General features: G+C 27.8%; 1 protein-coding gene across 1 annotated transcript in view; it reads right to left on the reverse strand.

Annotated features, from left to right (window-relative positions):
• The window catches only part of LOC106869746 (twitchin), a 238,288-nt gene that overhangs the window by 115,588 nt on the left and 99,946 nt on the right, over positions 1-22,754 (reverse strand). The window contains exons 21-28 of the mRNA XM_089354884.1: positions 21,915-22,160; positions 20,972-21,017; positions 20,159-20,217; positions 18,970-19,159; positions 18,785-18,840; positions 17,742-17,816; positions 13,385-13,479; positions 3,494-3,676 (exon numbers count right to left, since the gene is read on the reverse strand). Of these exons, the coding sequence (XP_089211010.1) occupies positions 3,494-3,676; positions 13,385-13,479; positions 17,742-17,816; positions 18,785-18,840; positions 18,970-19,159; positions 20,159-20,217; positions 20,972-21,017; positions 21,915-22,160 (950 nt within the window). The remainder of the gene's footprint in view (positions 1-3,493; positions 3,677-13,384; positions 13,480-17,741; positions 17,817-18,784; positions 18,841-18,969; positions 19,160-20,158; positions 20,218-20,971; positions 21,018-21,914; positions 22,161-22,754) is intronic.

Raw genomic sequence — 22,754 nt, forward strand, 5'->3', positions numbered from 1 at the left:
AAGAGATATTCAAGTATTTTGTAGTCCCTGCCAATGAAAAAGTCAATGTGTTACTTAGAAGAAAGTTGGGAGAGTCGCACTGAAAGAGCTATTTCCACTTTGTAGAATTGATTCCTATGAATGGCATTCTCTATCCAATCAGAGTGAGTAGGGATATAGTGTAGGGGTTCTAGCTAGTAGATTTCGGTCTCTCATACCAGCTCCTATTAGAATGGAAATCCAGCTTCATCCTCTTAAATAATCTCATTAGTAGTAACATAGTGAGAAAAGTTGTCAACGCCGAGGTGGCATGATAATAGTTGAAGTCTGAAGATCTCTATTGTAGACACATAATAGTATTTGTGCTAGTAACAAATTTAAGTCTAAACCTGAATTAAGCACCAATTTTGAGAAAGCAGTTATCCAACTGACTACCAATAACCTCAAGAGAAATAACGTTCAGGAAGCATGAGGCAAGGATGAAATAAGATACCAATCCTGATCAAGTGAAGGAACAAGGCTGTCCATGACTTTACTTCACTGTATTGTGTTCCATTTTTACTGAACTTATGCAATGTTCATAGGATTAGGGTTGAGCCCTGTCAAGATAATGTGAGTAGATTTATACATGATAATTCTGTGAGGTTGTGAAGAGCCGGTCATAATAATCATGCTGACAGTACTAATTTAACAAAGATAAATAGTAAGGTTGCTATATCCATCAAGCAGCTTGGCTTATTGCTATCCAGTGTCAATACCATCAGATTGGACATACATCCTCCATACTACATCAGATAGAATTTTCAAGTTCAATGAGGTAGGGCATCTGGCATCTGGCTGCAGCACAATGTGCTGTGAAAGGTATACAACAGATTGGCAAGTAAATCAGTTTGCAAGAGGAAAGGAACTTGATATACATCAATCAAATACTCTCTGCTCAACATGGTAAAGGATCAACATAGTAAAAGATCAAGGAACAATGATGTGGACTTTCTTTCTCACGACCACATGTACCCAATGAATTATCAACTGTATGTTCCTGGTAACACCATCAGAGCCTTTTGTTCTATAGTTGACATTTATGGCTACAGATTTGGGTGAGTTAATCTCAAGTTCAATTCTCTGCTGAATGGAGGTCATGGCAGATATTGCTAGAAGGCCCAGTGACTGCTGTTTCATTTAAGTAACAAACATTAACAAGGGTTAACGAATAATACCACCATTAACAAAAATATGTAAAGATATCTTTGTAAAATCTTTTTTGATTCTGTTCACAATGAATTATGTTGGAAATTGGAAGTAGGTCCTTTTTTTTTTAATAAATAGCCAATATTGATTATGAACACATGGCAATGCATTTTTGTGTCATTGTGACACTGATTTTGATGTCAACATGCCCAAGACTGCCATTGTTATTTTATACAAAGTGTCTATTTTAATGTAACATATCAAGTTACATTCCAAATACCAGCTTGTATAAATACTATTAAAATGTATTATTTTACAAATACGATTAATCTCTTGATTATCAAAATTAATCAAAACACATAAAATATTGTATTTCATAAAAAAATTTTGTAATAAAATGATTAAAATATCTTATATTCTTACTAAATACCATATAAATACTAAAATCTTGGAAGTTTTATTAAATATTTTGCATAAAGTTTACTATTTTATCATATATTACTGAAATAGCATGAGTTTTATATCTGTAAATTAATATGTGATATTTTTCTCTGGTTGTTATTGAGGGAAATAATGTGTTGTAAAGTCTGATTGGGTTTTCAGCAATCACTAAGGAAGGAGGTAAACAAGAATATATAGATGAAAAAACACCACACCACCACAAACAAAGCCATCTGGGTATATTCAAAGTTGGGTTAACTCTTAATGGAAAATTTAAATAATGCCAATGATTAACAAGCAGATTTCTTTTTAAACTTAAATATTTATAAACTGAATGAACATAAAAGAGACATAATACTTAAGATAATAAGAATTAATTAATTTTTTTTTTACGTCCCATTCATATTGAAATTAATAATTTAGAATGAAGATATAAAATACAAAATTTCTCCCACTTAGACATCTGGTATTTGTTATTTTTATTTTATTCTTTCATGGCGTTGTACAATGGATGAACCAGAGTCACCAAATACTTTTTGTCAGCATCTAATGTTATCTTCTCTATGAAGTCCAATATTCTTTAACCTAATCTAAGAGAAGTTATCTCAAGTTCATTTCCTTATTATGGCTATCTTTTCTCTTCAGTTGCTCACTGCATAAGTAACTAGTTCTCCATACTGTCATACTTAGACTTTTTCGAATTAAATATGCAGAGTAATAAGTCCTCACAAGACTGAAGGATGCCCTTCAACATATAAACTTTTAAAATCATGAAAATACATTCAAACATTATGTTTGTGTGTTCTGGTACCATATAAATTTTAAGCATCCTAATTCTTGTAGTTTTAACGAATTTGCTTCATTTTTATCAGATACTAATATATGAAATTAATTGCAATTATCTATTTATTCTCTTTAATTTTATTGGATTAAAGTCGTAGCATATAAACTAAGACACTAATGAAGTGGCCAATAAACAGCAATTTAATTATCAGTATTAATTTATTGCTTTAGAATGCATATATTTTTGGTAAATTTACTAATTAAAATAATATCTATAAAATTACCTGCAACAATAATAAGCAAAATTTGCTTGTAAAATCATTGACAATTGTAAAAGATTTCCACTAAGACAGGAAAGAGATTAAGAAAGTTGAAAATTGAGTATAAGGATCAATTCAAAAGTTACTGTCGCTTTCATTGCTCAGAAACTCAATAGGTCGTCAGATACACACTGAAATATTCCCAGCATTCAGTTTGAAACTAGGCCTGAATTAAAAAAAACAGTTTATAAACTGCTAGTTTTTCTGTATTTGAGAAACTACTTCCTATATGTTTATTTGTAAAATAATAAATATGTTTAGCTAAAGATTTGATATTAAACTTTTCTTGATTATGATTAAATTTGTATGGATGGATTACAAAATACTTTGCTTTCATGTTAAAACATAAAGCAATTAATTTAAGTCTAAAGGATGTATGACTTAATAAATTTTAAAATGTACAATAACATTTGGCTCTTATTTTATAATTAGAAATCGTTTTGAGCATAGAGACTCTGTGACTCTTATGCAAGGATATTTAGACTAAATATATGTGCATACTGTTATGTAACTTAATTTCATGCACATTTTTACTTAGTTACTTTGTTAATACTTATTTAATATATATATATATATATATCTATACATTAAAGATAAATACAATAAAAATATTTAAGTATAGGTATATATATATATATATAAATTTATATATATTCACATATGCATATAGTACTTTCATATCTTCAGTTTTCTATTATCAACTTTATTTAGTATATCGAAATATAATTAAATAGATAGATAGATAAAGAGATAGGAATTATTGTTGGGAACATAGTGTGTACCTCCTTTTCTTTAATTCTATGTTGTAATGTTGGCCAATCAGGAATCACATCTGCCAAAGATGCTCGACGCATCTGTCGAGAATTGCGACGCTGGTTTTCAAGAGCCTCAAGTTTTTCGGCCGACACTTTCATGATGGGTAAGTCAGTGCTCTCAACTGACTGTCGTCGGCTGGCTGAATCTTTCTGTAGTAGACAGAGCAGGGCAAACATAAACTCACACATGCATGATGGCATCTCAAGACACATTTGATAAGAGGAAGTTTCAACCACATTCACTGTAGAACTTGGTTTGATGCTGTCAAACATTTACTGGTACTTACACATAACCTAGTAACAAACTTGAGCAATGTTGGAAAAAATGTAAAAGCAAGGTGAAGGATAATTTTTCAACTTATAAAAATGGATTTTTTCAAAGTGGAAAAGGAAAGAATGAAAAATTATAAGAAAAGAAGTACATTTTTGCTGATTAAAAGATATTAGATATCTTTTTATTACCACATATTTATGTTAATTGTTTATTTGAATTTAAAATGTACTAGATATGCATAAGTTTTGATTGCTAATTTAATTTAATTTCATTAATTATTAAAACTAAAAATATTTTTTTCTATTTAATTTTCTGATTTTCATGGTAGATGCAGCAATGTAACATTAAGCTCCATCAAAACAAATCCAAAGTTCTCTTTGAATTTTCAGCAATCTATGTTGCTGATGCACATAAACGTCTTATTTTTGAGTATTACAGTTTAATATTTCTCCAGCCCTAGAACGTGGCACATCATGTCTGCATAAAAAGAAATAAAATGATTCTGATTGAACCTCAAAACCAGATTGTAGACATGTGAAGCTGGGAGCTTATTTCATACTACTGTAGTGATTAATATAAACTGAACTGATTCAAAATGAAGAATTTTATGTATGTCTTTTCGATATGTTTTGAAATACTTGTGAAAATAAGCGTAATGCCTTGACTTTTGATTTTATAACAAATAGAAATAAATGCTTTCTGTAGTAAATTTTTGATATTGTTAAACGTAATTGACTTGACTTTCATCATAATTTCAGCAATTTTCTATTTCTTTTTGTCTTGACAATGAAGAGGAATCAGTTTTTAGAGTTTAGTGTTGAAAGGGTTTATGCCATATATTAAGACTGGCTGATATCTTTAAACTACAATACCCACAGTGAAACTATGAATTAAATATCTAATCTGTTCAGTCTCTGGTGTTACAGATGATTTGAGCTGATTTATATGACGTCCCACCCATGTCATCATAGAAGGTGGACATTAAACGATGACGATGAAGAGTGAATAGGCTGATCACTCATTTTAAGACTGATATAGATATATGAGTAGAGTTTTAAGTGAAACACTTGCTTCATTTACCTGAAACTATCAGATGATCCACTTCATCATACACAGTGGATTAATCAAAAAGCCAGATTAATACTCAAAATTCTATTTATAAATGTATTTGTATCCTAATTGCATTGAGAAATGTAGATTGACTGTATGAATATCTGAAATATTCATAGTTGCAAAAATTGTATTATTTCTCAAACAATTTTAATAATTCAGGATCTAGATTCCTCATACGAGTAGTGGTAGATAATAAAGTAGACTATAAAAGAAATACATATTTAAATTTAGGTGATATGGGCATTTATTGTCTTTATATCTGTTATTGGAAAAAGCAGATATTAAAATAAACTACAATAAAAAAAATGTTTCAAATCTTAAATGTGATTATTTTAGGGTCTCAAGTTTTTACATAGGGATTAACAAATAGGTTTAAAGGATTCACACGCGCTCTGTCAGCTATGATCAAAAGAAAAGCAAGTGAAGGGAAGAAAAAAAGCTCAAAATTCATGCTGTGCTTTTAATTAAAGTAAGTTAAGTATATTTGGTTTGCATCACTGTTTCCTTTAAAATGGATATGCTTAGATTTCTTTAAGGAAGACAAAGTTCCCAATAGTATATCATGAATGCATATACATAAATCAAACTATAAAATATATTAATAAAAAAATAAGACTAGAATATACTAGATTTCCTGCTGAATAAAGCAAAAGATAAAGTTTGCAGATATTAAAAAGAAGAAAGAAAAATAAGTGACAACAGTCATTGAAAGAAAAGCATTTCTTTGTGTTGAATATTTCTGTGGAAGAAAATCTGACATGAAAAATAGAATTACGTAATGCACCTGTGCAAAAGAGATGCTAAAAATTAAAAAATACTTACTTCATAATGAATTTAGATAATCACACCTAAGATTTAATTACAATAAAGGCCTGGTATTTATGCTTTACACATTGCATGATGGAAGAAAAGACAGTTACAAACAAACTGAAAGACAACTTGACAAATCCAGACATATTTAAAGTAACACAACAAAACAAACTAAACCAATCCAAACAAAAAAAAAAGAAAACCACAAAGTGAACACTGTATAATGTGGCAGATCTCAAATCTATATAGTCTAATAGTACAAAATAAACATTAATTAAAACTTATAAATTCAAAATTATATATTTTGATAAATTTCAAAAATATACAATTTTGATTTTATAAGTAATGACAAATGGTAAACTTAATTTATGAGTGATATTAATTGTAAAATTACAATTGATTCTCTTCTTTTACTTTTGTTTTATATTCATATTTGTATGATGTGCTACATGTGTGAAAGACTGTTTATGCTGCATAAACATATCTTTAAATAATAGCTGAATGGAATATTAACTGTAGCACACCATACAGTAACTTAACTATAACCGTTCTTCAAAAACAGAATAGATAAGTTTGTCTGTAACTCATTTTGGCATATACACTTATTTTTTGTTGAGTCATATTTCCTGTTACTTTAAAATAGCAACAAAAATTACGTTTTGTTACTGTTAGTCACTTTACAACCACACTGACAAAAGTCTTTCTAATTAATTTAAAAAACTAAGAGCAATTCAAAACCAATTTCCATTTGAAGAATTATATTACTAAAATAAAGACTGATAAAATAAATTCCTCTGAATATGAGTGCAGAGTGAAAAGTGAAGGAAAGAGCAATGAATAGTAACAACAGTTACTAGAATTAAATGAAACTTAAACTATGTGATCTAAATATTGTGGATAATATGTTAGATGATATGTAATATGCTAGATGATCTGGAAAATAGCTAAAGCTGGAAAGCAGACCTGGGCAACAAGCTTAGCTTGTCACAAATTTACCTACAATATTTTGATGTTACCCAATAACTGTATTAACTTATTCATATTCTTTTATTCTTTTACTTGCTTCAGTCATTTACTTGTGACCATGCTGGAGCACCGCTTTTAGTTGAACAAATCGACCCCAGGACTTATTCTATCGGTCTCACTTTGCTGAACCACCAAGTGGTGGGGATGTAAACACAGCAACATTGGTTGTCAAGTGATAGTCCCTAAGACAGGTAGGACGAAGGTATCCCCAGACCACTAAAGTCATCTAATGTGACATCAAAAAGTAGATTTATGTAAAATATTGATATAAAGTGAGGGTGATATAGAAATAGTTAATTTTACTTAAATCTGTCAGAAAAAATATTTAGTGTATTATTAAAGATTAATTTAATAAATCACACGAACATTTTTATTAGTCATATAAATTATTTATTTTCAAGTTTTTAAAGGGGTTATGTCAAGTTATCCAATAATCAGAATGCCTCAATATTTTACTGAGCCAGTTAGCTATGTAGTTAGGTGGATGCATTGCCTACAGCTTAAAGTAACTTTTCAGAAGCTGTTTGATATATATATATATGTATAAATATATATATATACATACATATATATATATATATATATTTCTTGACTATTTCCTTATGTTCTAATATAAATAATAAGTGTGTATTATGTACATGATATTGATAATGTACTTCAGTGAAATTTTCGTCAAGCTTGAAATACATGAGCAATGAAATATGATGTACATAATTCTGATGAAATAGTCTATCACTCAATTCAGAGGAATTAATGATAAAAGGAAAGAAATGATATATGAAATAGATCAAGGCAAGTACTCACCTATTCTGGAAGATATTGTTGAATTACAAACTTAAAGTTAAACTTGCAATTTCTCAAAAATAACATTTCAGTATAACATTTCAGGAAGTATATATTAATGGTAAAAAAAAAATCAGAAAATCTTGCCTGAGAGATATTTTTTCTGACATTTGAAAAATTAGTATTCTTGTGAATATTATAGAAACCAAAATAATATTCTACATGAATACTAATCTAAGAGCTAATATTTCTGTTCTTCATAAAAGATTTCCAGATTTTTTTTCTTTTTTATGTTTGTTTCCTTTTCCTGAATGTTGTGTATTAAAACAACAACGTATCAACCATAGGCTTAATGATCCCAACAAACAAATTCAAAATCAATAAATATTAAGTTAGTGAACTACTCTAAACATAGACACACAACACGCGCGAGCAAGAGTCCACAGACTAGGGAAGTTTCTGCAAGAAACTTGAGTGAAACATGCCTTTTTCCTGTCGCCAGCCTCATCCTCATCGTCAGTGTAATCCTTTGAGAGGAAAAAAATGCACTTATCATTATAAAAGCTGTGAATGAGTTTTAAATGCTTGCGTTTCTTCATTAAGGTAATAAGAAGAAATTTAGATGATTCATACATATGGAGGACTGTAATTAATTAATGGTCGATGAATATTAAAGGCTACATATTAGTAAACACCTAAAACCATTTGAGCTTTAACCCGATTTTCAATATTGAATGCATATATATGTTTGTGCGCATGTGTGTGTGTGTGTGTTTGTGTGTGTGTGTCTAATATCTAAGAATTATGGACTTAGTTTTCCACCTTTTTCTATTTATCAATAAATAATAATAACAATAATAATAATAATAATAATAATAATAATAATAATGGTTTCTAATTTATGCACAAGGTCAGCAATTGCTGGCCTTCTACTATTGACCCCAGTACTTGACTGGAACTTTATTTCATTGACCCCTACCCCCAACAGGTTTAAAAGTAAAGTGATGGATTATAATAGACATATGGATTATTACTAATATTACTTGTCATCACATATACAATATATAACCTAATTATTTCAAATACTAATATTACAAAGTAGCCATTTTGAAAAGTAGACTAGTTTGTTTAATTTTCAGTTTGACTATTTCATAATATAAGTAATACATTTTGTGAAATAAACTACGTCTACATGCCAGTACTTTAACATTGAATAACTGTATAATAAGGATTGAATAGAAGGATTACAAATAATCGTTAGTCTAAAAACTAAACTTTTCAGTATCTATGTTCGTCCAACAACAAAGCATTTGAAATGCGTTTTGTTTATAAATAGATGGCAATAAATTATATAGATTCTCATTCATATATTTCAGTTTTACAAAACTTACTGATTGTATCTCATTATGCATTAATTAATAGTCCTCCAAATGCTTACAAATTATGTTAGATAGCTATTTTATGTGCATTCATTGACATTTGATATATATATATATATATATATATATATATATATATATATATATATATATATATATATATATATATATATATATATATATATATATATGTATGTATGTATATATATATGTATGTATATATGTGTGTATATATATATGTGTGTGTGTATGTATATATGTGTGTATATATATATATATATATATGTATATATATACATATATATATACACACATACACAAACAAATATATATACATACTCTCACACACACACACACATACATATATATATATATATATATATATATATGTATATATATATATATAAATATATACATATATATGTGGTAGTTAGAAACTTATCAGGTTACCAGCATTATGATATATGATATAAAAATAATGTCTTGAAAGAAAAATGGTAGTATTTAGTTAGCTTGCAGTAGTACACATATAGGCACATTTAATGAACACATTCAAAATTGCATATTTTTAATAATATGAATGCTTCTCATGATAGGGGATGTAACATAGAAAGATATAAATAAAAAAAAAGTACAGTTCGTATTAAACTAAATTTTAATTGAGTAGGATGGCTCTGGGATTAAAATTTACATCTCAATCAATGTTTAAAGTACTATGAATATGAATATGTAACATCATAAGTTTTTGATAAGATTAAAGATATTTGTTTAATCTTATCAAAAAGATTAAGTCTTCAAAATAACATTATTTGATGTTTTTCAAGTGTGAAAGTATTATGCCAATTTTCATGGGTATAAACTATTTTATTAGACCATATAGAAATATATTTTATCTGATTATATAAAAATAAATTTTATCCAATTTTACTTAAAATATCAGTCTTGACAACATATCTCTATTTAAAGGTAAAGACAGATTGAGTTTTGATATTATATTCAGTTTGTCTTAATATGATTCTATGTTATGTAAGAACACATTTCAGGAGGTGTTAGAATTCCAAAAATAATTATTTAACATTCCCTTCGAGTTTATAAATTTGTATTATGACAACATACAATTCTCACTGATGAGAATACAGTTTCTGAAGTGGATTGCTTTGGTCTATTGGTAGAAAGCTTTTATATATGTGCAGCCTTCAACCTTTTCTCTCCATAGGTTTTAAAACCCAAGATCTACATGCTATTATGTATAGATTATTTATAGAAAATGTTATTGTATTTATTGTTTCTGTTCTGAAAACACATGAAAATGGAGAAGCACTATAACCTGAATATAAAATTTAAACATTGTAAATATGCAATGAAGAAATGTGCAGTGCAAAAGCAATAAATACTAATTTTGTCAGTTTTTAACTAATGACAGTTAATTTCTACAGTAGTTTTAGAATATCTTAATTTTCTATCCATGCTAGCATGGAAAGCGGACGTTAAACGATAGTTACACATAATATATGTGTATGTAGATATGTCATTTTTTTTTGTTGTTGTTGATGGCAATTACTGATCTAGATATGCAAGTAAAGAACAATAAATTAAATTTAAAGTATATAGAAAAATGGAAAGTTATGTCAGTTACATGAAAGTAGTTTAAGTTCATGGTAATGGAGAGAAGATAACTTATGAGAAGGAAGACTGCAGATCATTGGAGAATACCAGTTTATAGAGAGTTGTGTAGGTGAAAAGAATATGATGAAGCTATTGGGGAAATGTTCTACCAAACATCCATATAAAGCAAATATGGTAAGGAGTTTTGCCTGTCGTTTTATGCTAAAATAATAATTATTTATAATAGTGAAACTGTGTGAAAGACAACAGTTATTGTCTTTAAAGGAAGGGTTCTGTTTGGTAATTAATAATGAGTGATGACTAAAAATGTTAATTAATTACAAATTTAATTGCTTTTTCATTATCAGTGATGAAATTATTCAAATTATGAGTTGAAATTAATGACTAAAATATTAGTAACAATAAGCACAGTGAATTTTCAAATTTATTTCAGGTACAATACTTTAAGTGAATTGTGCATGTAAAAGTATCCTAAGAACTTAGGTAAGAACAAGAAAAGGTAAGTATTAAATTAATAGAATATAATAAGAAATTTACATAGCATTAAGTAATAGATTAGAATTCTAAGACTACCATTCATAGATTGCAGCTAAGGTTATTATTTCAAGTCAACATAGCCACTTTTAGCAACATATATATATTACCACTGCTACTGTAAGCAACAATAGAGGGACCATAAATTGTACCTGCAAAGGTTGATACGCAGAAACCTGCTTTTTTTTAACGTTGTGTTTGAGGTATATAAGTTGAAGACACCTAATGCTTCATAAAAAACAAGGCTTTAGGAGAAAAAGCAAAATTGCATAAAATATTAAAAGCTAAATAGTTTCTTCTTCCTGTTTCACTTCTGAAAATCTAAAATTCTTTCCGTTGATGGTGTTTCATTATTTTTTTTTTTTATGTAATTGTAAGTCACTAATAATAATAATAATAATAATAAAAATAATAATCATAATATAGTTTTAAATTTACTAAAACAAATGAAATGGTAAAAGCAATTCGATGTATGATTTTTATTTACTTTTCTTTTTAAAACAACTTTTGGAAGCAAATGTACATTTAGAGAAATATTTATCATGAAGGCAAATATACTTTGAACAACTTTATAGTTGCTTATTAGCAAGCAACATTTTAAAAAGTTGATACCTGAAGACATGAGCTCTTCACAAATGTAAAATGAAGACAAGAAGACAAGGATATATCATTATATTCAAAGTATAATTCATCAGCAGTATTTTATACAAGTTTGGAGATAATTTGATTGATTTACCTGCAAGCTATCAAACAAGATATTTGTATAGTTGATAAAATTACCTTCAGAACTCTAGTTTACTGGAAAATGCAGTGAAATATGAAAAAATGGATAGAATCTAAATTTGATATGGTCTAATTAGAGATCAAACATTTGGTAATAAGCATAGAATTCCTAAGGATCTACAATACACAAATGCAGATTCTAGATAATTTAGAATAATAATATAACATTAAAATGAATATATATGTGTATGTGTATATATTAAAAAGGGTTTCAGAAAGGATAGAAAGGTGAAGGTGACATAGACTTATTTAGTGCATCATTATACAACTTATTTGTAAATAATGTTTTGTGTATATATTTTATGAGGAAGACAATATATTTTCCTCTTATCACTATTTTCAAATATAGGTATGCATATATAAATATATAATCCTTTGCTAACATGTATATACTTATACATTACACACTTATATATAGGATAAGACACACACATACATGTTTATATATATATATATGTATATATATATATATATATATATATATATATATATATATATATATATATATATATATATATATATATATATATATATATATGTATGTATATATGTATATATATATATATATATATATATATATATATATATATATATATATATATAGTAAGTTTGATATATCTGTATACAGCATCGCAGTCGCTCGCGCACGCAGAAGCACTTAATGGTATATAGATAGTAAAAGCAATTATTCATCTAATTAATGTTGCTTAAATATATGATGAAATAATTTTCCCTAAAATTTAAGTTGAGCTTTTCAAAATTTTTGATTAGAACAACAGTAACAGAAAGCATAAATGGAATAATTCAAGAATTATTTGATACATCAAAGGTTCTATGAACCTTTATAATAAACAGGTTAAGTTTTATATTGGAGTTGTTTAGTTGACTCTATTAATTAAAATTTTTTTAATATTTTATGTGATACATGATGTGTGCGTGTTTGTGTGTGTGTGTGTGTGTGTGTGTGTGTGTGTGTGTGATAATGTCATATCATAATATGACATTAGCAAATAAATAAATTCAATGGTAAAATAAAGGTAATTGAAAATTCTTGAAAGATAGAGTCTCTTAATAATTAAAACGTCTAAACAGAAATGCTGAAAAACTCAACAAAGTGAATACTTGTGCATGTGTGTATTTTCCACAAATAAAGTAATATGTTTTAATATATTTATTTTCCTTTTCTTATTTATAAATGCGTTGTAATATATTAAAATCAAAAATTTATTTGTGGTACACATTTGTTTACTGTGTCTATTTGTGTCTATACACAAACATGTCTGAACATTTCTACAACTTAAAATTATATCAAATATACTCTATAACTGAATCACCAAAAATATAGGAGTGCTGTATGAAAAGAAAAGAAACGTATTAAATTTAGCAATTATATTTAGCAATTAAACTTATATGTGTTCTTCGATCTTGATTAAATAAAAAAATATTTAAATTAACGATGAATATTCATGACTATTTCTCAAAAAAAAAATGAATGATGAAATAGCAATTATCATAGATCCAAAACCTTACCTTTTCGTCTTCACTATCACTTCCAGCTTTCTCAGTTTTCTTCAAACTCATACGTGTCAGCTCAATCTGAGACAATCTCCTACCAGATTTGTCCACTGGAACATAGGAAAGACAGATATTGGAGCAAAATGTTACAGAAATGATCATTGCAAACAGCCATGTCCCATATTCAAGAGTTACAGTTTATGCCGTATTTTTTCATATCTAATACTTTTCTCATTGGGAGACATTTTTATACTTACTTTTTACTTGTGTTTACCTTATCCAAAAGATAGTTAATTGGTTCTGCAACCAAAACACATATTGGCAAAGTTAAAATGTTTGCTACTTAAAAAACAATGCTGCCTTACGACTAGATATTAATGAAAATTTGATATCCAAAATATATAGAATGAATATATGCATAATATAACACTTTTAAGGCTTATGATCAACTAGAATTTCCAAACGTGCAGTGAATAAATGAGAAAATGTGAAAATCTGATATTTTGCCTTCTTATGAAGAAGGCAAAATAGCGAAAGATATTTTCTTATTGAATAGAGAGTAGAATAAATGTTTTTTATGAACATACTCATTGCCATTGTAGTGAAGTTTGATTGAAGACTGATCAACTACATAAATCATACACTTTTCTGATCTTTATGCTGAAATGCTGATATCATTTTGTTTTTAATATGATTTGAAATATTCTTAGATTTGTCAATTATACATAATTTAAAACATTATTAAAAAAAGACAATTTAATTATGACAGAAAATATTTTATAAGGCAGATTCAAAAAAATACAAATATTTTTAGTGTTAAAAGCAAAGAATTAAAAATTTAGCATGCAATGTAATTTAGATAACTGTTACCTGTGTAACAGTACATTTACCGATTGTTTAAATCAGAGAATTTTCTTGTGTTTGCTACTTTTCCAAATATATTTCTTGTATTCAAATCGCCATTATCATTTAGTGATTTCTTTGTATTATTCTGAATTTGTATTAATAATTAATAATGCAAACAATTATAATAGTTGTCCATGATTATTATGGTTATTGTAGCAGTCACTGTGCGTTCCACATGTGCATTCTTATTTTCTGAATATTTTATTTTCTGAATAGCTTTTACTCATTTAAAAGAAAAATATAAATCCATTGGTAATTAATTATTAGTAGAAAAAAAATAATGAATGGATTATAAAAATTTTAAAATAAATGAAATCGTGTAAAATAAAATAGCGAAAAAAAAGAGAAAAGAAATATAATATATTTAGTAAAAACTTTTACTTCTTGGATTTTCTGGAAAAAGAAGTAAATAACAACACAAGAAAAATTAGAAAAATATTTAATAATTTTTTTAACCTCACTATACTGTTATATATCGCCATAGTAAAATAGGCAACAACAGACGATACTAGAAGATTAGATATCTACTTATGACAACAAAAACCCATATGAATGATGGTAAATATTTACCTCCTGAAAATTATTTATAATATAATGATTTTCTCGAATTTGATACTTGGCCAATTTTGTCAGAGATTAAGTGAATTGATGGGCCAGAAGTATTACAGACAAAGTTCACTCTTCAGAGATTTGAACTCTGAACCATGAAATACCAAGCCGGATGGAACAAAACTTCCACAAACATATACCAAGTTTTTAGAAATTTATTTGAATGATTTATTTCTATCTTTGATGTTGGTTCTTGAATTTTAATCAGAATTGAATTATTTTTAGCATATTCAAATAATTCTAAAGCTATATTTTGGAATAATTTACTTAGTGAAGGAGTTGGCCAATTTTAATAATTTAAATCATATTTCTCTTTTAATTATTAGTTTACATTATCAATACAAATTAATTGTATAATACTGGTAGTATAATTTACTCTTTTATCCATAGATATAGTTGGCAATAGAAAAAATGCAAGGTTTAGCAATTATAATTTGTATTTTATATAAATACTCTTTAAGGATAAAAAAAAATTAAATAAGGAAGTAAAAAGCAAAGGTGAAAACACGCATAAAATTTTTTAAAATATCAATTATCTCTAGCATTACTGTGGAAATATGAAACAACTTTTAATAATAATATAATATAAATGTGTGTGTGTGTGTATATATTTTAAGTTAAATGTTATTTGAAACATAAGTAATATCATTAATTGCATTCAAATAACACCTGCAAGAATTTTCCCTTTAAAGAACAGCAAAATTATATTTCATCTAATTCTGTATGAGATGTACAAGCAGATCGTATAATATGCTTGGCTCATACCTAGAAGTAAATTTTAGTTTCATTTAAATGTTTTAGATAAATATTATCAAGGTGAAGTTGAGATTAATAATATCATTAAATTTTAATTACAAAAACGTGGAAAATTTTAAGTCAGAATAAATTCATCAGTATTCATTATTTCCAAGCTAATTAGATAGTTGCATACACACACATGGAAAAGAAAATGTACCATAATCAAGTTGTTGTCAAACTTAAAAGGTAAATGCATATCTAGAGTTGAAACCAGCTGACCTGATTTAAAAAGTGAATTATTATTGATTATTGAAACATTAAGAATTATGAAGACCAGAAGAGGATCTTAATGATCTCAATATTTAAGTTGTATTATTCTGTTTTGTTATATTATATGAAAATATTTGAGAAAAGATCACTAAAAATAATAGTGAAGCATATTCTTTACAGTAAAATTTAAATTGTTATTATTTTGAAGAATAATATTATTATATCTTAGTTTGTCCAAACACATATCATGATCAGGACTTCAGAGAAAGAACTTTATTTCAGCTGATTCATTGGCTTTTATTGTCAACTGTAAAAGGAAGAAGGTCAAGAAATGCAGGGAGAGTACTCAATATCAGAAAATGTCAATATCATTCAAAATTTGCAACAATTTAAATGTTCTCCCATCGTATTCACTAAGCCTATATCAGACTGTTTCCATTCCTATAACTTATCTACGAGGTAAAAACAAACTCAGTTTTTATGAATACAAGTTTTACATTACATAAGAAATTATTAGAATTTCCTAAAAAATTCATATTTGTTTTACAAAAGAAATTATTTTCACAGAATTAATAAGATAGACAACACATTTCTTGGCTGCAGGAATATGTTTTTAATATTATTTACTTCTTGTTTTTTACTCTTGATAATATGACATAAAGATATTTAGTTTTGATTACAAAACTGATTTTCTTTATGTTTCAAATTCTATTTATAAGGAAGAGCATTTTTATATGTTTCATATTTCCACAGTAGAGTTTCTAGTTTGAAGGTATTCAAAGGAATTTGAACTGCATGGGAACTACGGATTGGAAAGGATGTTATCATTTTCAGGATAGTTATCTAATTTTGGTGGTTGACATTCCTTGAAGAACATATGGTTTTATTTATATCTGTTCAACAGAGAAATATTTCAAGTAGTTTATTGAAGAATAATATATTTTAAATGTTTAAATAAATCATTTTCTGTATTCTTATTTGGAAATTGTGATCATCTATAAATATATATATACATTTATTTATTTATTTATCTTTTTATTTATCTATTTATAGTTATATTCAAATTATGAAATAGATATTTTTAATGTTTCACAGTCTCATGTAAGATTTGTGGTAATTCCTTGATAAACTATGCCTTAAACTAAATATCTTGGTTATTTCAAACTATGTTTGAGACTGCTCAATCGCATTTTAACTTTCTAACAACTGACAAAGTAATTATAAATTATTTTAAAAAGTTTCTTTTCATTATATTTTAAAACTATGATATCACAAGATGCATATTTATAGTAAGAAATGCATAAAAATATTAAAGAATATTTTGTTTCCTTAATTGATAATTTGTGTGACCAGTCCTTCTTGTTAAGATAGTTCAGGTCTATAAAAGTCAGTTTAATACTTAATGCTGGTTATTTAACAGTATTTAAAATATTGAGTTCAATGTATTGAATACATAAGTTTAAATTATTAAAGTATATGGGTTTGGTATGTATCAATGTTTAATTAGAAATATTGGTTTAAACATCATATTTATAGTTAGATATATTGTGAGATAACTGAAAATTAAATTTCCTGTTTTAGTAAAATCCACTATTAATATATTTTGTCATTTTTAATGCAGCATTCATAAAATATTTTGATAAACGTTTATATTACACAAATACAATTTTATTACAAAATAGAATATGAAAATAACTAACTTAAGCTTAAACATGGAAGTCTTGCATAATAAGGTGACAGGAGCTAAAGCAGGGAATAAAACCAGGGTCAGATAATAATAATAATAATAATAATGATAATAATAATAAATGGGATGGAAGTGACACTTCTAACAAGGTGAATTTTATACCTGTCTGACCCTTGTCAATTTTTTTAAGTTGGTGATTTCCCTTAAGGTTTCCATCATCGGCTTTGTCACGTTTTACTGAAAAATGAGCACACTAGTTGAGCATTTCACTCTATTTCATTAGCATTATGAAAAATGACTAAATCGCTTTGTGCACGCTGGGCGCTGTACTTTGCAGTTTGCTGTTGCATAGAGTTCGCAGTAGTTTTAGGAAAACTGAATCCTCCCGTTTTCCTTTCTTTGCCTTTGAGCAGCAGATTGCCTTACCATTTGCTTTCGCACAAAATAATTAATGTTATGCAGCTTGCGATCAGTAAGTTAAGTGAAGCGCAAAACAAATAACGAACGCGCAGAAGATTAGCAAAGCGGACAGAAAAGAAAAATTATTTCCAGCAAGGACCACATTCACAAACACACATATACAAACACATACATATAGACATTTGTCCAGAAGAAGGCATACTCATCAACAGATGATTTAAAATCTTAATAAACTGTTCCAAGTGATCCATATTTTCTACTTGAAAGAACTGTTTATTTGTATTTATACATATAAGCATACATACACTTACACATACACACACACACACACACAACACATATGTGTGTACATGTATGTGTGGTTACAATTTCTAGTGTATGTATTTAAAATATGTATTATTTAAATATGCAATATCTGGAAAACTTGATGTGAAAACAATGATGATGATCATCATCATTAATTTGTCATTGCTGGAAACCATTATCCATTAAAATTTAGACCAAATGTGATAATGAGCTTCAAACGTATCCAGTAACTGGGACATCTTTTTACATATGTTTGTTGTTTTTAATTACTATTTCTTTCTCTTTTTTTTTGTTGTAGTAGAACTAGATATTTTTATAAAAGTTTCTATTATCATACTGTTTTAATTTCTGCTTGAACTTTTGATTACTCTCATGATTAGTGATTAAACTTTACCAATTAGTTATCAATTAGAACATAGTCTATGTTAATTAAAATAATGAGAGTGATAAAAAATTTCCTTGATAATTGATGAAGTAACTTGTGATAATAGAACTCTTTGTATCCCATTTTATCAAATAGTTATAGCTAATATAACTTCAATAATTAAAAGCCATAATCAATATTGTTATATTTTTAATTATAATAGATAAAAAATATTGGAGCTTCGTTCAAAGATTTTATCGTGTTTGGTCTAAGAAACATAAAGCATAACAACATCTAGACTAAGAAAGAGGACATAGATGTGAGATTTTTGTGATAGAAGAGCTTTGTACAACAAACACATTGACAAGCAAAAGACAAAACAACAAATATATTTTAGAAATGTCAAGAAGAGATTGCCAGATTGAGAAGAAATATTTCGCCAGACAAGGAACATAATAAATGATGCATCCTATGCAAGTCATACCGGAGTCTGAAACAAAGAAATAAAATGGAGCATTTGGCATGTACACTAAAAATTGGCTTGATGGTAAGATGGGATAAAGCATAGTTTCTCGGCATATCATCTAAAGAGCGCAGCTTATAATTATCAAATACCTATGATGCACATACAAATTCAAATGAATGAGGTTCTAGCTTATTTTGATCAATATAGATACAGAAAAGTAGAAAACAGGATCTAGAGAAATAGCATGAGCGCATTACGGATATAGAGTTATGATCATTATTTTAGCATATTAGACTTTGATGAAAATATAGCGCCAGTTTTTAAAAGTTGCTCATGAAATTTGCTCCCTTATGGAGTTTATAGTATCAATGTAACCATGTCTAGAATCAATGTGTTTCAAAACAAAAAAGCTGTTGAGAAAAATAAATTCAATAGATTAGGAACATATCTAATAAAAAGAATATTTAAATTATTATTGTAAATGCTTTTAAAATTCAGAATGGTGATAATGTAAGTAGCAAAGAAAATATTCAATGGCAATCAAAAGGCATTATATGTTAAATATAAATTACAGGATAATGTATATCGGTAAGGTTTATATCTAAGCAGAAATAGTGGAATAGTTATAATAGTTTCTAATGATACATTCTATATTTGTTGCTGACCTTTAGCAGATTAATATCAAACTAATAGAAGTGATAATTCTAAGTTTTTAATATATTTCTTAGGAAATTATTCATCTTCTTTATCGAAGTAAATAATAAGTTATTTCAGAAATGGGAATCAGTACTTCTAATGCAAAGTTCATTTCAAATCTTCAGAATTTATTTTATGATAAAATCTTTCATTTTTGGTGCCAGAATTCATTAACGTTTCCTTTATTATTTTAAATTCTAATTGAATAGTTTATTTTAAGGAGTAATTAAACATTTTTTCTGAATTCCAAGGTCAATAATAAATATAGTAAACAGAAAATTCCTTTTTATGACTTGAGATACTTGATACAGAAAAACATATATTTACCTGGTTTTAACTGTCCCCAATCCAAGTCATCATCATCATCAGCTGTCTTTTTATCACCTCTGTCAGATTGAGAGAAAGAAAATTAAACGTTTCTTAGTTTTCTTGATTTTCGTGCATAGGCTTTAATATATTAATCTCTTATTAATTAATCAGAGAACTTTTAAATATTGTAGGCCTCATCAAACAGGTACTGTTGATATTCTGCATGTAGACTGACACTTACTGAGAAAATAGAACTAGGGAAGGATTTCTAGAGACGCATAAGCTTTAGAAATATCAATTGGGCAGGTTTGAGGAATGAGAAACATGAAGATGAGTAGAAGAGTGTTGGTATATCGCAGTGTTTCTTAACTTGGGTCCATATAAGAATTTTGGGGGTCCGTGCAAGCAAAATAGTAAATTTGGAAACTACATTAGTATTTTAAGGACCCATGTAAACAATTTTGCTTTAGGTTTCTTTCTCTAACGTTTTACATAGTTTAACATGTTTCCAGCCACTGAAACATGTTCTCTCAGAGAGTAATATTGCAAACTCATACAAATGAATGTGTGAAAAACAAAATAGGAATTTTGAAAGAAGTTTCTATAAAATTAGTTTTCAAACATAGAATGGTTATGGGAGCCCACCTGAATAAAATAGTAATCAAAGGAACCACACAGCTATGCCTGTTGTTTTGAAAACTTATACGATCTCATTTCAAATATAACTGAAGTGTTCATCAAATTAGATTTAAATTGTACCATCTGAACAACTGACATAGAAAATGCATTAAAGAAAAAGTTTTGGTAAATGAAATAAAGCTTTGTACTTACCTGTGTTTAAGTAATGAACGAAAATCTAGACTGGAATCTTTAGGATCTAGAAAAATAAAAGATTAAATATTTTAGGGAGAAATAAATTTTACTTTGAAATTGCATTGTGAAATATCATAGTTCTTTCTCACAGTGCTATCTTCATTCTATTTAATAATTTTATCCATCCAGTTTCACCTCCCACTATACCAGGGAGGGTTGAGGGTTTGGAGTGCTCAAACACCTCACACACGCAAGTATTTTCACACATATAGATAGGCACACAAACTCACACATATACATACACACACATACAAGCATGATTGTATGCTATATACCCTATGTCAGACCTAATGTTTCAAATTGCACGATTCTCTTCCGGAGTACTGAGAATAATGATCGATAAGACATTTAGAATAAAAGATTTTTTAAATATCATAAAGAATCCTAAAATACAACTCAAAGGTCAAAAATAATTAAGAAGGATCAGACCTTATGTGTGTGTGTTTGTGTGTGTGTGTGTGTGTGTGTGTGTGTGTGTGTGTGTGTGTGTGTGTGTGTGTGTTTATAGGGAGAGATACATACACACATACATGTATACATATAGTTATGTATACATATATGTGGGTGCTTGTATATATATAAAATCATCATTTTATGAAAGATTACATGGCATAAAATTCAATCCTATAATTCATAATAGATATTAACAGTGATAGGGGTGTTCTCTTTTATATTTTTTTATACTTATTTATGTATAATACTAAAAGCTATGAAGAAAGTGATTAAGTCAGGCAAGACTGAACAAGCCCAACTTGGTGATGATGATTGATAAAGGAATTTAAAATGTAAGTCCTAATTGATTTGTTGGTAAGAAATCGATCTTATATTCCACTATTATCAAAATTAAAATTATGAGAGGAATATCACAACAATACCAGGTAATTTCCCCAGTATAACTTACCTTTAATGAAAACACTGAAAGATGTTGTATCAGATGTGTATCCATCATGTTCCAGCACCACAGAATATTTAGCCTCATCTTGAATTTTAGTTTTTTTTATTTCAAGACTGGCACAATTTAGCAAGTCATTGACACGGATAGCACAGCGGGTGTCATTGACAATTTCACGTCCAGCTCGGTAGAATTTAACTTTAGGCATTGGACAGTCATTGGTGTCGATTTTGAATGAACATTTCAAAGTCTGGCCTGAAGTAAATAAAATTAAATCATTAAAATTCAACAGATGCATGTAAGAAGAAAGTAAATATAAGTAAGATACTATTAAATCATTTATACCTTAAATTGATTTGAATGCAGTGTATTGTACGAACCCCCCAAAATGTTGTCTTAAACCTTTTGATACCAACCTGGCTGAAACCACCTCTGGCACTAATGCACAAATGTCTTGTTTTCAAAAGTTCTGAATTAAAACCTCCCATCAAACCTTAGCCACAATTTATGTTCCTAACACTAGCTTAATGACAACTAAGTTATTTTAATTAAATTCTTTCTTATATTTAAAATTAATTGAAAGAAATACAGAGCATCTCAACAGAAATATGGTAAAATATATAATAGAGAAACCCTTTTGATACCAACCCATCTAATGTGACATCTATAACACTAACTACACCAACATTTAGAGAGTTGCTGCTGCTGTTAACTCAAACACCAGGCTATCCAAAATGACAGGATCTATGTAAACACACATTTCTTAGACTGTATTCTGTAGATAAGTGGAGGCGCGTGGCTTAGTGGTTAGGGTGTCAGCACCATGATTGAAAGATTGTGGTTTCGATT

The sequence above is a fragment of the Octopus bimaculoides genome, chromosome 7, assembly GCF_046866305.1.
Source record: "Octopus bimaculoides isolate indiv1 chromosome 7, ASM4686630v1, whole genome shotgun sequence".
Lineage (NCBI taxonomy): Eukaryota > Metazoa > Mollusca > Cephalopoda > Octopoda > Octopodidae > Octopus > Octopus bimaculoides.